General features: G+C 37.6%; 1 protein-coding gene and 1 pseudogene across 1 annotated transcript; one reads left to right on the top strand and one right to left on the bottom strand.

Moving 5' to 3' along the window:
* The first annotated feature begins 7,664 nt into the window (after positions 1 to 7,664).
* LOC150037458 (uncharacterized) lies at positions 7,665 to 8,538 on the top strand (annotated as a pseudogene).
* A 12,372-nt stretch (positions 8,539 to 20,910) lies between these two features.
* Positions 20,911 to 21,372, bottom strand: LOC150037459 (uncharacterized). Its single transcript, XM_090312014.1, has 2 exons — positions 21,174 to 21,372; positions 20,911 to 21,116 (listed from the first exon to the last, which is right to left on the bottom strand). Exons 1-2 carry the CDS (start codon positions 21,370 to 21,372, stop codon positions 20,911 to 20,913), a joined length of 405 nt encoding a protein of 134 aa, XP_090168140.1.
* Positions 21,373 to 22,424: the final 1,052 nt, after the last annotated feature.

Below are 22,424 nucleotides of genomic sequence, written 5' to 3' on the forward strand. Positions count from 1 at the left end.
GAACACATTTTCAACATGATGATCCACTTTAACGTGGTGGAGATGAATGGGTCTGTCATCGATGAGGCCAATCAAGTTAGCTTCATCCTAGAAACTTTACCTGAAAATTTTTTGCAGTTCTATAACAATGTGTTATCAGGATTGATTACAACCTAACCACCTTGCTCGACGAGCTATAGACTTTCCAGTCCTTGATGGAATCCAAGGAACAAAAGGGTGAGGCAAATGTTGCCTCGTCCTTTAAGAAGTTCTACAGAGGTTCATAGTAAAAGGGCAAGAAGGCCAAGGCATCAAATGCAATCAAGAGGGACCGTAGAAGAGGAATTATCCCAAATACTTGGCAAAAAAAAAAGAAGGCCAAGCAAGGTAAATGTGATTTACTTTTTTTGGAAACTTGTTTAGTGGAGAATGATGATTCAGCCTGGATAATAGATTCAGGCGCCACTAACCATGTTTGTTCTTCATTTCAGGGAATTAGTTCCTGGTGGCGACTAAAGGCAGGGGAGATGATGATGTGTGTTGGAACTGGGCACATTGTCTCAGCTTTGGCAGTGGGTGGACTCTGGCTTATTTTACAAAATAGTTATGTTTTATTGGAAAATGTATATATTGTTTCTGAATTAAAGAGGAACTTAATTTCTGTAAAATGTTTACTTGAACAAAATTATACTTTATTGTTTAATGTAAATAAAGTGTTTATTTACAAAAACGATATCAATATTTGTTCTGCTAAGCTGGAAGATAATTTATATGTGCTAAGGCCATTAACAACTAAAGCTCTCCTAAATATCGAATTGTTTAAAACTGCGATAACTCATAATAAAAGACTTAAAATTTCTCCTAAGAAAAATGTCCATCATTGGCACCTAAGATTAGGACACATAAATCTCAATAGGATTAAGAGACTGGTCAAGAATGGACTTCTAAGTGACCTAGAAGAAAATTCTTTACCTGCATGTGAGTCATGCCTTGAAGGCAAAATGACTAAAAGATCTTTTATTGGAAAAGGTCACAGGGCCTAAAAACCCTTAGAACTTGTACATTCAGACCTCTGTGGTCCGATGAACGTTAAGGCAAGATGAGGGTTTGAATATTTCATCACTTTCTGATGATTATTCTATGTATGGGTATGTTTATTTAATGCAACATAAGTCTGAAGCCCTTGAAAAGTTTAAGGAGTACAAGGCTGAGGTTGAAAATGCATTAAATAAAACGATTAAAACATTTCAATCTGATCAAGTTAGAGAGTGTTTGCATCTAAAACTCCAAGACTATTTGATAGAGCATGGAATTGTATCCAACTCTCAGCGCCTAGTACACCTCAAAAGAATGGTGTATCATAAAGAAGAAATCAAACTCTGTTGGACATGGTTCGGTCTATGATGAGTTATGCTTCCTTACTTGACTCGTTTTGGAGTCATGCAGTACAAACTGCAGCTTACATTTTGAATTGTGTTCTATCCAAGAGTGTTACTCGAACACATTTAGAATTATGGAATGGTCTTAAAGGTAGTTTACATCATTTCAGGATCTGGGGTTGCTCAGCACATGTGCTTGAGGAAAATCCTAAGAAATTGGAACCTCGTTCAAAATTCTATCTATTCGTAGATTACCCTAAAGGAACGAGAAGTAGTTACTTCTATGATCCTAAGGATAATAAAGTGTTTGTGTCGATAAATGCTACTTTTTTAGAAGAAGACAACATAAAGGAGCATAAGCCCGTAATAAAATTTTGTTAAATGAGTTTTCCAGTTAATCTACTGAACCTTCAATGCCTGAGATCTGGCAAATGGTCGTCAAGACGGCCTTTCTGAATGGAAATCTTGAGGAGATCATTTACATGGTACAGCTCGAGGGATTCATAGCCCAAGGTCAAGAGAAAAAGGTTTGCAAATTGAATCGGTCCATTTATGGACTGAAACAGGCGTCTCGATATTGGAACATAGAATTTGATGCTACGATCAAGTCGTATGGCTTTGACAAAAATGTTGATGAACCTTGTGTCTACAAGAAGATCATCAACGCTTTAGTAGTCTTCTTAGTGTTATATGTAGACGATATCCTACTCATTGGGAATGATGTAGGTCTACTGACTACAGTTGAGAACTGGTTAGCGACCCAATTCCAAATGAAAGATTTGGGAGAGGCTCAATTTGTTCTAGGAATCCAGATCTTTCGAGATCGTAAGAACAAAGTGCTAGCACTGTCTCAGGCATCGTACATTGACAAGATGTTGCTCAAGTACTCAATGCAGGACTCCAAGAGGGGCCTACTTCCGTTCAGGCATGGATTCACTTTGTCTAAGGAAATGAGTCCTAAGACGCCTCAAGAGGTTAAGGATATGAGACGGGTCCCATATGCGTCTACCGTTGGCAGTTTGATGTACGCGATGCTCTGTACTCATCCAGACATCTGCTACACTGTAGGCATAGTCAGTAGGTATCAGTCTAAACTAGGCCAGGGTCACTGAACCATAGTGAAGAACATTCTCAAGCATCTTCGGAGAACGAGGGACTACATGCTCGTGTATGGTTCGAGGAATTTGATCCTTACAGGATACACGGATTCTGACTTTCAGACTAATAAGGACTCTCGCAAGTCAACATCAGGGTCAGTCTTTACTCTTAATGGAGAAGCTGTAGTGTGGCGAAGCACTAAGCAGAGGTGCATCGCCGACTCTACTATGGAGGCGGAGTACGTAGCGGCTTGCCAAGCTGCTAAAGAAGTTGTTTAGCTCAGAAAGTTCTTGATAGACCTGGAAGTTGTTTCAGTTATGTCTAGGCCCATTACCCTCTATTGTGATAATAGTGAAGCAGTGGTGAACTGCAAGAAGCCAAGGAGTCACCGGCACGGTAAACACATAGAGCGAAAGTATCATCTGATCTGCGAGATAATGCATCGAGAAGACGTGATTGTCATGCAGATCACTTCGGAGCATAATGTTGTTGACACGTTTACGAATGCTCTCATGGCTACAATGTTTGAGGGTTACCTACGGAGCATGGGTCTACAGGATAGTCCGTGGTTGGACTAGGGAAAATGGGAGATTTTATTATACTAGGCTTTTATGCCCTAGTTTATTGTTTTGTACTAAGTGTTTGTACACCCCACTTCGCTTTAAGACAAGTGAGAGATTGTTGGGGTTGATGCCCTAAAGTCTCGTGTCTTGTAGTTTGTAAACAGTATATACGAACAACAGTGATTGTTAATATATGATTTTACTTCACATCTTGTTGTTTCGCTCAGTTAATTGTTTTATTTGCTTTACCACATACCAATAAACATAAAATCCCTGGTCATCTGTATGTGACTCAAGCATGTATGTGGTGACATACAAGTGGATCATGTCTTGAATGATAACCAAAATGGTCTGTAGTATATGGATATAGGAGGGAAACCTTATCCTGGTAATGCTACGGACGTGGCCCGCTTTGTTGAATGGTCACAAGCGTTGTGACTTGCCACAGATGATCTGATCTTAATCATTCGTGTTGGGGACATGCGAGCGGGGGCATCCTATACAAAGAGTTTGTATAAGACCTGACCACGAAGTGTTAATGTCTCGTTATATAAAACTGTTCATAACAGAGACTTCACTTCACTAGGATGACCATAGGTAACATGACCTCAATCCTTAATGAGTTGGAAACTCCTACCATTGAAGGCGGTCTTTTAATTTGTATGGGTGCGAGTGGCCAAGTCATCGATTCAAACCTACCATTTTGGGGATTCGTCTAATTTGGGAGTTGGGAACTCAACTACACAAGATGGAATTCACTTCTTCCCCGAGGCAAGGGTAAATAGATAGATGGCTACCTTAAGGGCTGGTCCGGGCTTGAATGATGTGGCGCCACACGTTTTCTCCTGGCCCGAGAGGTGTTCACACATAGTTGGACTATGTTGTATTGTTCATTAAAGGAATCAGTGGTACTTAAGGAGTGAGATGTAACTACAGGGGCAAAATGGTAAATTGGTCCAACTGTACTTACGAGCATCTGTAAAGGGTCATCGTACTCATGATTGGTTATATCCGATGGACACAGGAACATATCTGTGGTAAGAAGAGTTCAGCTATTGGTCTTTAGTGGAATCACTGACAATTAACGGATGGTGGATCTCGAGACTAAAGAGTTTAGTCAGCTATTCACGTACCGTTAGAGCTTCGAGCCACAGGTCTATTAGGTCACCTGGGTAGCTTGGATAAAGTCGAGAACCAGTGTTTGGGTTAATTTGAAATGTTCAAATTGACAAGAGGAAGTTCAATTATATATGATATAATTGGACTAGTTAATTATATATAATATAATTGGCTAAATGTATGAGATACATTATTTTGAAGGAAATTAGATATAAATATGATTTATATCAAGTAGGAGAGAAAATACTATAGTAGATATATGATATCAAACTATAGAATATAAATATAATATGATTATATTTATTAATTAAATTAATTGATTAATTATTTGATAATTAACAGATTAATCCACGTTCGGATGTGGGAAGTGAGGCTGCGAAGGTTATGGTAACCGGCGGGTTAAAGCAAAGAAAATTGTTTTCATTTAATAATTCAATCGTGCAATCGATTGTCGTCCGCCCCCAAAAGAATTCGTGAAGCATGCGTTGGTGATTCAAAACGATCGCTTGAGAGCCTATGCGATAGCGTTCTCCGTTTAAACAATCGGATAGCTTCTCTAAACGATCGTATAGTGTGTCGTGTATACCTTTTCCTAAACGATCATTGCTTATTGTCTACACAACGTGTTCTCCTCCGTCCTCTACCAAACTCATCAGAGTCCACTCTTTGGGTTTTTTACTCTGAGAATACCCGGGTTTCCCTTGTGTTGGTGTCATCCCTGCTTCATTGTACATGTACATTCTGATCATGTTGTTGCAGTCGACATACTCGCCGGGTGCTGGTAGATCGGTGGGAGGTTTTCCGCTGCTTTGGGTTCAGAAGCATGAAGACAGTCTTCCTCTGGTATGAACCTTTTTTCCTTGTGTATTACTATATTCTAAGCATGTCAATAATTAAGTTTATATGCATAACTGTATGTGTTGAATGTATATCTATTGTTTTTCGATCATTGTGAAATCGGAGCAATCTGAACATGCTCATGGAACTCTCGGCATGAGATCCTTCAAAATCAACCTGATAGGGTAAAACCTATAGGTTGCAAATGGATCTATAAGAGAAAACAAGCCACTAATGGGAAGGTGCAAACCTTCAAGGCTAGACTTGTGGCAAAGGGTTATACCTAAGTTCAAGGAGTCGACTATAAGGAGACTTTCTCACCTGTTGTCGTGTTGAAGTCTATCCGGATACTCTAGATTGTTGGGCATAATACCTGTTGTCGTGTTGAAGTCTCCCGATGATGGTTTTACGCGTCGGGAGAGCCTCTTTTTCTTGGAGTGATTGCATATTTTATTAAATAAACAAATTATTTTGTACATTACAATTACAAACTACAGAACCCATGAGATTTAGGGCATCAATCCCAACAATCTCCCACTTCTCCTAAAGCTAATGGGGTGTACATCATAAAAATACATAAAATAGTAAACTAGAGCATAATACGCCTAAAACCATCGTCGGGAGATCGGTCGTTGGGAGATAGGGTCTCTTCTGATGACGTAAGAGAAGTGTTGGGAGTTAGAAATAACTCCCGATGTCATATACTAGTCGTCGAGAGATGGGAACTATCTCCCAACGGTAGAAAACTGGCCGTCAGGAGTTATAAGAACTTCCGACGAGCTAGAACTCTCGATGGATCTTCTAATGGCTACGTGCACCATCGAGAGATATAGAATAAAATCTCAGATCTCCTTCTTTTCCCAAATTGATCCCAAACCTTAGCAACCTGCCGTTCGGTAAACCCTAGCAGTCCACCGTCCCAAATCGATCCTTCTTGAGCCACAAGTAGCCCATCATTGATCGTCCGTTCACCCGTGCGCGCGTCTCATACCTGTTGATCATCCGTTCAGCCACGACAGATCTGCCCATTTGACTAGCCCAGCTTCGCCACTCGTTCAACTTGCTCTGCCGCCACCGGTAAGTACTTCTTTCGCTGTTTTTTTTTATATATATATAAAATTTTCTGAGAATGATGGTAGAACTGAAAAAGATGTTTAAATAAAAAGGCTTACAAGCAAAATTTCATGATAAATTATCATCACTTCTGTAACCAACAATTTCTTTTTATCTAATAACTTGGAGTAGTAAACCTGGAGTCATCCCCAACTCTCACATTCAAGAAAGTATCTGTTTCTATAAAGCTAATTATTAATCCAACCAATTTTTCGATAAAGGCCCAACCATTCTTTGGTAAGATAAATGTCAGTGTATTTGAATGAAAGAAAGAAAAGATGAGACCGTCAATGAAAATCAGATTATCTTCGGTAGACATCCTAGAATGCATAGTATAAGTTGGAAGTGTTTCTGTAATCGATTTACACTTAATGTCCTAAGAAACATTTCAATCAACAAATAACAATACGAAAAGTAAGAATGACCAAGTTAGCCTGAGCTGAAAGACAAAAAGCCTTCCAATTGATCATATAAAAATAATTAAGGAATACTATAAGTTATAACAACTTTTCATAATTGAGAAAAACAAAGAAACACAAAATTAACAAAATCTTCATGCCCATCCAGAAATACAACCTCCCATATTTTTCTCTTCCACAAGTTGAAAGCTTTTCTCATGAACAAGAGCCCAACAATGGCAATACTTAATAAAGCACAATACCCATATATGGATGTCAATTTTATGAGTGTTTCTAGATTTTCATGTAGCATACATGCATACATTAGAATATATGTCAAGACTGAATACGTAGGCACCAGGTAAAGTGACATGTTTTAAATGATACAATCTTTGCAAATTCATTTTTTTTTAGACAAAAATATTCTAGAACGATTAAGGTCACTCACCAATGTAGATTTCCCGTGAGAGCCCAGACAAGGGAAACAAGCCCACCAGAGAAATTTCCCAAATCTTTGACAGCATGGTTGAAATCCTACAAGTAAAAGGAACCAAGTAGCCTCACTCGAGTGAAACGAAAATATGATATTAGTATAATACTAACAGGCAGTGATCCTAGGAACTCCATTTAGAAAGAGAAGAAACACATAAAAACTGAAAAATTATGCATGAAGGCAAACTCTTAGTGAGAAATAGTGTCCTTGAACATGACATATATTTCTTTCTTCAACAAATATTATGAATGTGATAGGCCTAAGCCTCAATCTTATTTACCAACAATGGGCAAAAGTTTCGATTGCTTCCCACTCTCTATAATTTCTTCTTCTTAATCTTTTTTTCCCATTTCAAATAAATTTGATGATTTTTTAATCTAGTACTAACACATGGATTTCTTAGTTAACTAGCTTTGGAGTTTAATAACAAATAAGCTTAATCACTTGACTGAAATATTTGGATATTTACACATTTAGTTTGGTTAGGTTTTCCTATTATGCTTATATATGATCATATTCTTATTCTTAGAGATTAAAGTTGATCAACTTCTTGTTTCTTCTTACATTTCATGGAATATATATTTGGTAAACAATTTGGATGTGATGCTATAGACTTTTGACATTTTAGTTAATACAGGTTATTGTTTTGGATTACAAGTTGGTCAGAAAATGTTTATTTTTAAGGATGAATAAAGAATGGATCAAACTAAGGAATAATTTATCAGTGGAGTATAGAGAAGGAGTATCCTAGTTTTTAGATGTGGATAAATTTCATGTTAATGCTTCCGAACGAATAAGATGTCCATGCAAGAATTGTATAAATTCAATTTGGGAAAAATTAGATATTGTGGAGCGACATCTATTAACATATGGAATATCTCCCTCATACTATGAATAGGTATATCATGGAGAGACAGTTAACTTATCTAGAGGTTTTGAAAGTCATACAACTCATTCAATACACAATGTTGAAGTAGATAGTATAGAGGATAATATTGTTGAAGAAAATAAGATGTTGAATCTTATAAACAATCTACAGGTTCCAATTGAAAACGAAGATGCAAATGAATAAGGGATTGAGAATGAAATGTCCTTTAATGGTCAAGAAAGAGATACCACAAACTTGTTCGAGGATTTAATGACTGAAGCATGTAATGAACTATACCCTGGTTGTTCACAATTTTCATCCTTGAACTTTTTAGTGAAGTTGATGCATATCAAAGTTCTCAACGGTTGGATTGTCAAATCGTTTGACATGTTGTTGGAATTGTTAAAAGCAACGTTTCCAGCTGACTATACCTACTTCCTTTTATGAAGCTAATCAATAATTGCATGATTTAGGCCTAGGTTATGAGTCTATTCATGTGTGCAACTATGATTGTGTATTGTATCAAAAAGAATTTGCAGATTTACAACAATGCCCCGTTTGTGGTGAATCTCGGTACAAAGATAATGATGACAAGGGTAAAAAAAAATACCACATAAGGTATTGCATCATTTTTCATTGATACTGAGATTAAAATGATTGTTTGCATCAAAAGAAGGCGCTTCGGACATGAGATGGCATAAAGATAAGCGCGTTGAAACGAAGGATGTGTTACGAAATCCAGCTGATGCAGAGGGGTGGAAATATTTTGATTGTGAATTTCCTCATTTCGCTTTAGATGCCCGAAATGTTCGTTTGGGATTAGCTTCAGATGAAGTCAATCTATTTGGAAATATGAGTACTTCTTATAGTATGTGGCCTGTGGTGATAATTCCTTATAATTTGCCCACTTGGAAATGCATGAAGGAAATAAACTTCTTTATGTCTTTGCTTATACCTGGTCCAAAATCTCCTGGAAAGGAAATTGATGTTTATTTGCAGTCGTTGATTGAAGAATTGAAAGACTTATGGAGTATTGGTGTATGAACCCTGTGTACATTGACTTATTTGGGTGGAATACAAAAGGTTATCAAGCATGCCTTATATGAAAGAAGATAATTCGTCCTTAGGGATAAGAGGAAAAATATCATTTATGGGACATTGATGTTATCTTCCAGAGAATCATAGTTGGTGTCAAAGTAGGCAAAGTGATGGGAAAGTTGAACATAGACCTCCTCCAGTCGTAATGAATGGAGAAGAGATCTTACAACAAATAAATATGTTGAACTTTTCTATGCTTAGCAACATCCATCGAAGCAAGATAAAAAAAAGAAAACGAATTCTAAACTGGACTAAGAAAAGTATTTTTTTTTTTCAACTTCCATATTGGTCCAAACTATTGTTACGACATAAATTGGATATAATGCATATTGAAAAAAACATATGCGATAATTTGCTAGGCACATTGTTAAATATTAAAGAAAAGACAAAAGATACAACGAACGCTCGATTAGACTTACAAGATTTGAATATAAGAAAGGACTTACACTTGATACAGGTCGATAACAGATTTGTAAAACCACATGCAATGTACACATTAACTAATAGTGAACGGATTTTGTTTTGTAAGTATTTGAAATAAGTGAAATTTTCTAATGGATTCGTGTCTAATATATCACAATGTGTGAATGACAAAGATGGAAAAATATCGGGCCTAAAAACACCCGACTGTCATGTATTGCTTCATAGACTTCTCCCTATTGGTATTCAAGCATACCTACTAAGGAACGTATCCACTGCTATTGTTGAACTGTGTGCATTATTTTGCGACTTATGTGCAAAAACAATACGTGTAAGTGATTTGGACATACTACAAGTAGACATCATAGTCATACGTTTTAAGTTGGAGAAAATATTCCCGTTTTCCTTCTTCGATGTAATGGTACACCTTTCTATTCATCTACCATATGAAACCAAAGTGGTGGGTCCTGTTAGTTACAGTTGGATTTATCCTATTGAAATAAGTTTACGAACATTAAAACAATTTGTACGGAACAAAGCACGTCTTGAAGGGTATATCGGTGGAGGAAAAGCGTATCACACATTGGTACATTCTCAAAAATTGTAAAAAAATAACAGATTATCGCAAGTACGTTTCAAACTTTATAAATTTCTAAGTTCTAAGATAAATTCTTTGATATAACTTTCTAACGATAAATTATCTAGGCAACATTTGAGATTAATTCGTCGTGAAGCTTAGCGCCTCTGACTTATATGTAAGACATCAACACAAATTTTCCAATTGGTTCAAATCTCAGGTATATATAGTATTGGAAGTTGAGAGGTGATTCATTTTTTGTAGTCATTTTTAATGTATAATTAATTATCAAGTTCTACAACTGCGCAAAAGAGAAGATCTCTCTGATGATTTCTTTTCACTTGCAATGGAACTTTCGTCTGAGGTGTGCTCTTACAATGGATGCATTGTTAATGGGGTACGATTTCGCAATATAGAGCGTGATAATCGTCGAGCTACACAAAATAGTGGAGTCCTAGTGGCCGGGCAAATCAGTGGAAACAGAAGTGTGGATAACAATTTCTACAGTGTCATAAACGAAATATTAGATTTTCAATATGTGAACAAAAGACGTGTTTTTATGTTCAAGTGTAAATGGTTTGACACAGATAACAACAAAAATAATAGGACACATGTGGATTTAGGATACAAATCGATCAATACACCGCGTTTTTGGTATGTTGATGAGCCTTTCATCTTTGCTATCCAAGCACAACAAGTCTTTTACCTTGGTGAAAAAAAATATGGTAGCAATTGGAAAGTTGTTCAATTAGTCCAAAATAAGTGAATATGGGATGTACCAGAAGTTGATGATGTTGTAAATGAACAACTAGATTTACTAGAAATTCTCGGTGGAGTTCGAGTGGATGAAACCATTGAGGAGGTTACTTTATGGAGAGTTGACATTGATCCTACAGTTTTCGCCATGACAATGATGACTTCATAACCGATGATGAAGAACAATTATCTCTCAATAACAGTACAAGTGCTGATGAATAATTTGATTTTGATGACGATGATGAGTAATCATATATCTACTCAATTCTCTTTCTCTATTTACACGTATTTCATATTAATTGTATACTATTTTATCTTTTTGTGTTTGTATAGATGCGATGTCAACCCCTAATGGGCAACAGGAGGCTGATGAAGAATTCCAGGAGCAAGAGATATATCTAGGCAACACGGGATCTTCTGTGGGTGACACTTCGGGTTAGTATTCGTACACATCTTCGGTTGACTAAAATACATCCTAAACTGTTTTAAAATTTTTATTCTTCAAATAGTAGCTCTCCATCCACTCAAAGGAAACGCGAGCATTCGCAGAACATCAAGTTGGAAAAATACATCCAAAAACATGGGAGAATTCTAATCATGATAAATGAGGGGGAGACGAAGCCGATTTCTCAACATTCCGTACAATTAAGTAATGCAATTTTTGTCGCCATCAGATCTTCATTTCCAGTACGATGTCATACTTTTACTGATGTTCCAAACGAATTTGTAGAACTGGCTAAGAGTCAATTGTTGGTAAGTTTATAAGTTTATTCTTTTACATTATCATGAACATCATATATGTTAATTATTCCTTAATTCTTTTTTCACCTCATTTCGTACTTATTTTATCCAGTCAACCACTTAATCATTTTATAGAACATAAAATGCAAAACTACTTCAAAGAGTTCAGAGCATATTTGCACAGACATTACAAAAAATGTAGCAACCCTCAGCAAGCACATGCCAACTTGCCTAGTTGGCTTAAGAATAGACTAGAAGATTGGTATTTTTTGTGTGACCACTTCAAGAGTGAAGAGTTTCATATTAGAATAATTTAGGGTGTGTATCATTTACTTCATTTACTATTATAGATTTTTTTTTTTTTTTTTTTTTTGTTCAAATGTAGGAAATTTCATAGACGAATAGGAAGAATAGAAAGAAATTATCGTTCGACCACGTAGGCAGATCGAAGTCATTCTTTCAAATCCAATCAAAGCTATAGGAAAAGAAAGGTCGAGAAATAGGACGTGTTGACCTATTTAGGGAAACACACTCTAAAGATGGCAAGTTCGTGAATTAGGCAGCTGAAGATGCACATGTAACCAATTTTGTTTTCTTTTCATCTTGTTTTTCATTTCTAAGTTCCGTCGCTCATACTTACACACTTAATTAATATGTGCAGAATCAAATATTAGAATTACAATCCAACTCCACTCCAGAAGGTTCCCAACCACTAACAATGGATGAAATCTGTGAGACGGTTTTGGGTAGACGACTCAGATTTGTAAAAGGGTTGGGGCCCTAAACCTAAGTCAAGAAGGGGTAGCAGCTCATCAGTTCGTCATCTACTCAAGGAACGGAAAGTAGGGAGGTAAGGGAATTAAAAGCCAATTTCAAACAGTCTCAATCGAGGATTAAGGAACTTGAAGATGTTAAAAAACAAATGAGAGAGAATGATGCAAGACAAATGGAAGAAATGAAAAAAAAAATGATTGAAGACATGATACGATCATGGAGAGGAGGGCCATCGAATTAGGTATGATTACTCCATTATTTAGTTTTCTAATATGTTATTATACTGTAGTTATGGTAGCAAAGTAGTTATATTTTACTAGTAGCTTTATGATAAAAAAATTGTTGGCTATCCTATAGTTATGATAGCCAAACGACTGGATTTTGATGTCTTTTTTGTGGTTATTGTGTGTTCATTGATGTTGGAGGGAAAGTTGGAGTTTTTTGTATGTTTGTTGATGTTTATGAAATTTGAATGTTTTGAGGGTGAGTAGAGTTTGGTTATACTCGTTGATGTTTATGAGCGTCGGGAATGTCGTGGGGGGTGGGTAGAGTTTGGTTATACTCGTTTTGCCGTTGAACTTGGAGTTTTTGTGTGTTTAAGGATGTTTGTGAAGTTTAAATATGTTATGGGGGGTGGGTTGAGTTTCGTGATACTCATTTTAGTGTTGAACTTGGAGTTCTTTGTTTATTTCTAGAAGTATATGATATTTGAATGTTTTTGTTTTGTTGTAAGATGCTGCTCGGAGATGAGGTTGGACGATTCTTGGAGATGTTGTGTTCCAGATGTTGTCTTGTCTTTCTTTTGTGTATTTCTGAAGACATATTTCTTGACGTTATTTCCATCTTGTTTCTTTCATGTATTTGTGAAGATATATTTTTTTTTATAAACTATCTTGTAACTTTTCTCTATTTTAGATAATAAAGAATAGTATGGACTTTGTTTCTTTGTTTTATTTCTTATGTGAATGTGTTTGAGTTGGTTAATGATATTTTACAGGTTATTCAGATCAAATTAAAAAAAATTACAAATTACAAATTAAATAATTTTAAAAGTCAATATTCAACAGTTGAAATTGAACTCCCGAAGCCAGAAGGGACCGTCGAGAGTTATAGAGGAACTCCTGATGCTAGGAAAGGCCGTCGGGAGTTAGGAGAACTCCCGATGCAAGGAAGGGGCCGTTGGGAGTTAGGGGAACTCACAACGCAAGGAAAGGCCGTCAGGAGTTAGGGGAACTCCCAACGGCGTATATTAAGCACTGGGAGTTGTTGAACAACTCCAGATGGTCCTTTTCGACGTCGAGAGCTCTGCTCCCAACGGATTTCTCTCGACCACACTCCCGACGACCAGTACGTCATCGGGAGAGGATCTCCCGATGTGTTTTCCACCATTTTCCGATGATTGTGAGCATCAGGAAAGGTGTGATTTCTTGTAGTAAATATTTTATTCGATATTTAGTAGCATTAACCCACAAAACCAATAAACTAGTATCCAAGGTTATCTTTTATAGCTTAAACATGTATGCAGAGACATACAGGTGGATTATGTTTAAGTGATAACCTAAATGGCCTGTAGTAGATGGATAAGGCTGGATACCTAACCCTGGTGACACGACGAATACGACTCGCTTTGTAGATATTACAATTGTTGTAATGTGCTAAAAATGATCTAATCCTGATCATTCATATAGAGACATGTGAGCGGGGGTGTTTTATACAAAAGGGTTTGTATAAGACTGAACCACGAAATGAATAGTATCTTTATATAACATCATTAATAATAGAGACTTACATTTCACTAGGATGACCGTAGATGTCATGACCTGAATCCTGAATGAGTTGTGAACTCTTACCTATGAAGGCGGTCCTTTGACTTGTATGGGTGAGAGTGGTCAGATTGCCGACTCAATAAGCCTACTGGATTGGGGATTCGTCTGATTCTAGAGCTGGAAACAACAGCTACATAAGACAGAATTCACTCATTCCTTAATGTTAGGGTAAGTAGATAAATTGCTCCCTTAAAGATTGATTCCTTGACTTGAACAATGTGGCGTCACACCCTCTCTTGGCCCAAGAGGGGTTTGGTTATAGTTAGACTATGACTTATTGCTCATTAGAGGGATCAGTGGTACTTAAGGAGTTAGATGTAACTATAGGGTCAAAATGGTAATTTTGGCCTAGCTGTACTTGCGAGTAATTTGTGAAGGGTCATCGCGTTGTTGACTGATTATATCCAATAGACATAGAAATATATCTATAGTGTGAAGAGTGTAGCTGTCGGTCTTTAGTGGGGTATCCGACAGTTAATAGATGTTGAATAATTTAATTAAATGAGTTTAATTAATTATTCAAGTACCATTGGAACTTAAATCTACAAGTCCATAAGGTCCCTTTGTAGCTCAATAGAAATTATTGAGAATTAATTTTGGAATTATTTAAATTATTCAAATTAATTGAGGGAATTAATTATATGTGGTGTTATTAATTTAAATTAACTATATATGATATAAATAATATAATGTATTTGATACATTATAGTATAAAGTTTATTTAGAGAGGAATTAAATTTGAATATGATTCAAATACTAATTATATGGATGAGATTCATATAATTGATTTTAATATAAATGTGATTATATTAAATATCATGCATTGTTGAGAGAAATGAAACTATAGGTTATATTGTATTTGATACAATATAAATACTATAGGTTATATGTTATATATGATATAACATATTGTTATATATGTATATAATAAGTTAGTAGTTATTATTATTATTATTATTATCATTTTTATTTTAATTAAATTATTTTTTATTTTATTTTATTTTTCAAAATTAAATGGAGGGAAATAACTTCCTTTTAATTCTCTCTCAATCTCTATCGTGATGAATGGGTTGTTCCACGAGACAATCAACTTCAGCTTCTTCACAGAAGATTTAGATAGTCTCTTTGGTAATGTCTCATCTACTTAAAAAAAAAAAAAAAAAAAAAAAAAAAAAAAAAAAAAAAAAAAAAAAGCCTCCAAGAGAGTTTATTCTTCCTCTCTCTCAAACTCTCTCCTTCATCCCAAAACTCAGAGCCCACACACTCCTGAGAATTCTCATCCTAAGGAGAATATGAAAGTCGCTTTTGTGGTGGTGTCCTCATTGTTGGTTCCTGGTTCGTGTTCGATTGTGATCGATTTGAAAAGAAGGATTTCGTGAAGAATTTGTTCTTCAAGGGTAATTTAATCTCTATCCTCTTCCTCCCCTTTTATTTTGCATGCTATAATTTATGTTGAATGCATAAATTTTTTGTTCTGTAATTTTTCTATTCTATGAAAAACGAAATTGGGATCGATCCCGCTTCCGTTATGGACCTTAGAGTTCCTTCATGTATATCATGTAGAGTTACCTAGATTTCCTGAATCTGACTAATCACTATTTTGGAATCCACCATTTTGTAATCCAGGAATTTGTCGACTATAAATTTCTTTGAACCGACAACTTCAGTTTTATATTTTTTCTCCAGTGAATTCCAAAGATTTTTTTTTTGTTGAACCAACACCACTATACACAATATATAGTGTGTTGTCCAATCCATTCAAAATGTAATTCTTGCAAAGATATTATGCATGCTTCCATGCATCAACTACAAGTTTCTTTTATTTGTCAGTATCTCCCTCCGACAAAATAAGAGTATCCTCTTTGAGATATTTTGCAAAATTTAAGGTGGTGAGCTAGAACAACATCGTCTGTTGTCAATGTTTGAAATCAACACCACCAAATTTTTCAGATTTCTCCCCATGTGCAACAGCAGTGACAGGACATAATTAAAATTGGTTGAAGTCAAATCTTCACAAACAAATAAATCAAACTAAATAAATTATCAAACAACTTTTTTTAGAAAAAAATCAACCATCTACAGAACAATATTATTGGGTTTGGGTTGTAAAACAAAATCAAGAAAATAAAGGTACTATTTACGCCATTTTCCAGTTGGGAGTAAATCACCATAGGAAATCAAAAATAGAAAAATTAGAAGCAATATTCTAGTGTAGAATCCCAAAATATTTGGAAAGGAAAAATAAAAATAATAACAATTTGAAATTTATGCAAATTTCATAAATATTCAATAAAGAAGAGAATTTATATTATTGATCATGTGTTTTAAAACCATCACCCAATGAAATATATAAACAAATATATGAACAAAATCACATTGGTTGTGCACACCAGAAGCAGACCAAAACCAAATTTGTAACATAATAATGAAATGTAACTATCACGCTAAATGAAGGCAATCAACAAAAACACATAAACCAGAAGAAAATTTGTCTAAGTGAATTCTTCGAAAACCGAAGACAGAATCTAGAACCACATAATCAAAAGAATTTTTATCCCCAAAATCAAGAGAACTCTAAAACTTGTACACAGAGTTTAACAAACTAAAATGTGCATAATGTCTAAATTTGTTTTAAGATTGTTGTCAAAGCAGAAGCACAAGAAACTATAAAAATCACAACATTCATATACAAGAAACTATTTAAGCCCAACGACTTCACATGGTCTCCTTAAGAAAAATTTACTCACTGCAATGTCTGAGTCTAGAGAGTAATTTGATAAGCTTGGAAGCTTCTCCTTATTTTATTAACAAAGGGGGAGAATTCAAGAGCTCCCCTTCCCTCCTCTAAATGGCCTTACAAATACCTTCTCTTGTGGACCCCCCCCCCCCCCTATTTTTCTTCCTTTCCTCACCACTCTACTTTCATTACATTTTGTTACATTTTCCTATCTCATTCTCTACCTTTTTTATGGTTTTCTTTCTTCTTTCATACTATTTTGTTATTAGAGGCCTATCATTACCCACCCCCCAAAGAGCCACCTTGTCCTCAAGGTGAAAATCAGGGAATTGTTCTTTGATGATGCTTGGAAGCTCCCATGTTGCATCAACCCTACCTCCATTCTCCCAACGAATTAATACCTCTAACTGTTGATCCTCGGTAGGTGATGTGCGTATGCCGAGCAGCTCAGCTAGTTGCATTATGAAGGACGAGTCATCAGCCATTGTAGGAGGGATTAGTACCCTTGGTAGGTTACAACCAATAGCCTTGTGGAGAATCGATACATGGAAGACAGGGTGAATACCTGTCTCGGGTGGCAAGGCGATGCGATATGCCGCCTTTCCTATGCAGTCAGTCAGCTGGAATGGTCCTACAAATCTTGGTGCCAGCTTAGGATGCTTGTGATTGGACAAGGAGGACTATCTATTAGGCTTGAGTTTAAGATATACCCAATCACCAACACTAAACTCCACATCTCGTCTCTTAATATTAGCTGAATTGATCATTCGTTGTTGGGCTTTGTGCAATGACTCCTTGAGTTTTGCCAATATGATATCTCTGTCTCGCAGCTGAATATCTACCTCATTGACTAGACTAGTGTTGTGCGTGTATCCAAGCACCGGTGGGGTAGAGCAACCTTATAGTACCTCAAAATGAGTAACTTGGGTGGCTGTGTGGAAGGATGTATTGTAGCAGAATTCAGCCCCAAGGTACCCATTTAGCCCACTGTTTGGGGTTGCTCATGGTGAAGCACCTCAAGTAGGTCTCTATTCCTCTATTTACTACCTTTGTTTGTCCATCCATCTGTGGATGATAGGTTGTACTTCGACATAACTACGTTCCCAACATACGAAAGAGTTCTTCTCCAAATAGGCTGGTAAAGATCTTGTCACAGTCAGACACAATACTTCGGGCGTAGCCATGTAAGCAAACCACTTCCTTGACAAAAATTCCAGCCACTGATCGAGCAGAAAACGGGTGTTTGAGGGTGATGAAATGAGCATACTTGGATAAACGATCTACAACTACCATGATAGTGTCAAACCCTTCGAATTTTGGGAGTCCCTCAATGAAATCCATGGAGATATCCACCCATACTCGGTCCGGGATCGGCAAAGCTTGTAAGAGGCCAACGGGAGATAAGGTTAAGTACTTAGCCCGTTGACAGACTCCACATTCGGCCACGAATTGTTGTACTCTTTGCTTCATACCCTTCCAATACACTTCTTTGGACAGCCTTTGATATGTTTTCAAGCTCCCTTGATGACCACCTATAGGGCTACTATAGAACTCTTGTAGTAAAAGGGGAATTTTAGGTGAGTAGCTGGCAATACAATCCGTCCTTTGTAGTATAGAAGCTCCCCTCGAAGACTATACCCTACTGGTATCGGTTGGTCATTCAACAAAGCCTGCCGAATTCCATTCAACTCCTCATCACTGCACACTTGCTCAATAAAAACAGCAATATTTAGTCCCTTTACTACACTGAGTAACCCAAATTCACATGAGGCAGGCAATCAAGAGAGAGCATCAGCTGCTGAATTTTTTGTTCCACGTTTGTACTCAATGCTGAAATCATATCCCATGAGTTTGGCGATCCAACGTTGGTATTCTCCTCCTATCACTCTTTGCTCTAATAAAAACTTGAGGCTCTTTTGATCTGTGCGAACTATAAAGTGTCTTCCTAATAGATAGGGTCTCCATTTCTGTATTGCAAATACCATGGCCATCAACTCTCATTCATACACTGCTTTGAAGCGGTGGGTAGGGGGTAGTGCTTGGTTGAAATACGCCAACAGTCATTTGTTTTGCATCAGGACAGCCCCCACTCCCACTCCTGAAGCATCTTTCTCCACAACGAAGGGCTCATTGAAATTAGGTAGTCCCAACACTGGTACCGACATCATGGCTGACTTGAGATGTTGAAAAGCCTCTTTTGCCTCCTCATTCCAACTGTAGTTTCCCTTCTTTAGCAACTAAGTCAGGGGCAAGGCAATAGCACCATAGTTGGCCACGAACTTCCTGTAATAGCCCATGAGGCCAAGAAAGCCTCGCAATTCCTTCACGTTCCGTGAGGTAGGCCAATTATTCATTGCCTCTAATTTGGTTGGATCGGCCGAGAATTCTTGTGCCAAGATGATGTGCCCCAAGTACTCGATGCTTGTGGCTCCAAATTGGCACTTCTTCAAGTTTGCTACCAGCTGATTTTTTACCAATACCTCCAGAATAGTCGATAAGTGGCCTATATATTCTTCTAATGTCTTGCTATACACCAAGATATCGTCAAAGAATACCAACGCAAAGTGACGAAGATATGGCTTGAGGATCTCATTCATGATTGCCTGGAAAGTGGATGGAGCATTCCTTAGACCAAAGGGCATCACTAAAAACTCGTAATGACCTTCGTGCATTTTAAACGTTGTTTTATGGACGTCGCTTGGATGTACCCGGATCTGATGATATCCTGATTTCAAGTCAATTTTCAAAAAAAATTGTTGCACCATACAATTCATCAACAATGGGGATAGGGTACTTATCTAGGATTGTGGCATTGTTCAAGGCTCGGTAATCTACACAGAAACGCCAACTTCCATCATTCTTCTTGACTAACAAAACCAGGATGGAGAATGCACTTCGGCTAGGCTGGATTATCCTTGCCATCAGCATTTCCTTGACCGTCTTTTCGATCTCATCTTTTTGGAACTACGGGTAACGGTATGGCCTCACATTGATCGGCCCATCTCCTGGTAGTAATTTAATGGTATGGTCATGGCTTCGGGTTGGGGACAGCTCTATTGGTATTTGAAATACTACCTCAAACTTTTGAAGCAACTGTTGAATCTCATGAGGTATATCTGGTTTTTCTCCAACAGCCTTGTCTTCTTCTTCTATGGTGTTGTCCCGATTCAAGTCTAATGCATTCAATTACATCAAAACACCTTGGCCCCCTCCTTTCATTGCCTTTGCCATGGATTTTAGAGATATTTGCGATTTAACTAACCTCCGGTCCCCTTGTATTTGCGCTGTCCACTCCCCAATCATGAACTCCATTGTTGATAGTTTATAATCAAACGTGATCTGCCCCAATGTTTCCAGCCACACCACCCCTAAAATGACATCCGCGTTGCCCAATGGTAAGGGAAGAAAATCTTGTATGATAGATAAATCAGAGATAGTTATGAACACACCTTTACACACTTCAGCAGATTGAACTGAACCTCTCAAGCCCAGCACTACATCATATTCTTCCGAAGGTGATATCGGCAGTTGTAGCTCAGTGACCAATTATGAAGTAATGAAGTTGTGAGTCGCCCCCCCCCCCCCCCCATCGATCAGTACAACTACCTCTCGATCTTCGATAACTCCCTATACTTTAATTGTTTTAGGTGAGCTTAATCCCACTAACGAGATCAACGACAGGTTCGCAATCTCCTTTGCCCACAATGTCCCTTCCGATTTATACTCTACTATGTCAAGTTCTTCTCCTTCCTCGGCTAGATCTTCCCCTTCTTGTACAAACATAAACTGTAGCTCTCTTTTTTTGCAGCGATGACCGAAGCTGAATTTCTCGTCATATCTAAAGCATAGCCCCTTTTCTCTCTTCTTCTTCATCTCTGCGTTCGACAGCCTCCGAAACGTGCTATCGGTGTTTCCTTTTGCTTCTATTTCCCCTCGAGAAATGATCGTTGTCGACGAGCCCGTTGAGCTTCCTCGGTTCGGGTTGATCGTGATCGTTCGACTACTCAGATTACTCAACCTACAATTTCTCGCCCCGCTCGCACTCGACCTGGCCTTCGTACTCGGGTTATTGTTACTATCCGACCCGACTCCCTTACCCAATCATCATTGGAGTAATTGGTCCTCTTCGATTAGTTAGGCCATCTGCATCTTGACCTTCAGGCCTTCGGGCTTTAATTTTCTCATCTCACTCTGGATTTCTTCCTTAAGCCCACATACAAACTTACTCTCCAAAGCCTTGTCGCCCAACTCCTTCAACCCAGGGGAATAACGTTCAAACTTCCTCCGATACTCTCTCACGGTCGTCTCCTGTTGCAGCCACATCACCCTTGCATACCGATCTGCTTCACAGGCCGGTCAAAACCTTGTCAAAAACAACTTTCTAAACTGCGACCAACTTCCTACTGGCGACCAGTCATCCTCCCATTGATACCAGTCCAGCGCCTTCCCCTCTAAGCACAATACCGCAGCATCCAATTTGTCCTTCTCCGTTTGTTGATTCACCACAAAGTACCGCTCAACTCTGTGCAACCAACCAACGGGGTTTTCATCTTCCTCTCCCTTGAAAATCGGCAATTCTAACTTCCTTAATCGCATATCAAACAATGGTATCTCCTTGTTTCCAGGTGCGTGAATCCCTTCTTGATTCCCTGCTCGCGGTGATAAACCTTCTGTTGTCTACTTCTCTTTCTCTGATATGGTCCTCTTGGACGATGGAGGTTGCTTCTCTGAATTGTTCATCGTGTCCAACCTCGATAGGACCAGGGCCATCTGAGCAGACATACTCCCCATCCATTCCTTCACCTCCTTCGATTGTAGGTTTATCTTCTCCTTGATCTCCATCTGTTTTTCCTCCATAGCTACCATTCGAGCTTCCATTTTTCCCACCATACACAGGTAATTGCTCTTATACCAGTTGATAAGCTTGGAAGCTTTTCCTTATTTTATTAACAAAGACGGAGAATTCGAGAGCTCTCCTTCCCTCCTCAAAATCTCATAATGAGATTGTTATACCAAAATCTTCTCTACCTTCTCATGGCCTCAATGGCCTTACAAATACCCTCTCTTGTGGACCCTCCTTCTCCTCTATTTTTCTTCCTTTCCTCAAATAACTAACAATATTCCTAGGGCCCACTCTTCTTCCATTACATTTTGTTACATTTTCCTATCTCATTCTCTACCTTTTTTATGGTTTTCTTTCTTCTTTCATACACTTTTGTTATTAGGAGCCTATCATAATTGTCTTCCAAGATAGAACAAATTACCTTTCCTATGAATGTGGCACTCCATCCATAAGATCAACAAACTAAACTTTATGGATATACCGAACTTCTTCAAAAAATTTTGAAAATGAAGAGAATTTTTTAACGTAAGAAAATGCTATGGAAAACATTAACAAATCATATTGAACAAATGATATGTTTATAGACTAATTTCGTGGTCATTCGAATAGTCGTGTCATTTCTTCAATTTGGTTATTTGTGAAGCGATGCAAAAATTCATGAAGGAACAGAACTTATTGAATTGAAAAGATGCAACCCTACATGAAGAGTTACATACCATTTATTCCAACAATGCCTAGCCGTGAGCCCAACAGCCAACCTTCTTCAGCATTGTCAGTTTCATCAGCCACATCTCAGCCGTCGTCT

This window comes from Benincasa hispida, chromosome 3, assembly GCF_027475165.1.
Source record: "Benincasa hispida cultivar pf3 chromosome 3, pf3_genome.v1.1, whole genome shotgun sequence".
NCBI classification, from domain to species: domain Eukaryota; kingdom Viridiplantae; phylum Streptophyta; class Magnoliopsida; order Cucurbitales; family Cucurbitaceae; genus Benincasa; species Benincasa hispida.

Excerpts from the sequence above, each read along its gene's own strand:
- LOC150037459 (XM_090312014.1), bottom strand. The coding sequence starts at position 21,372 with ATGCGATTAAGGAAGTTAGAATTGCCGATTTTCAAGGGAGAGGAAGAT. Across the intron at positions 21,117-21,173 it reads TGACTGGTCGCCAGTAGGAA|ATCGGTATGCAAGGGTGATG; the intron begins GTTGGTCGCAGT and ends CCTGTGAAGCAG.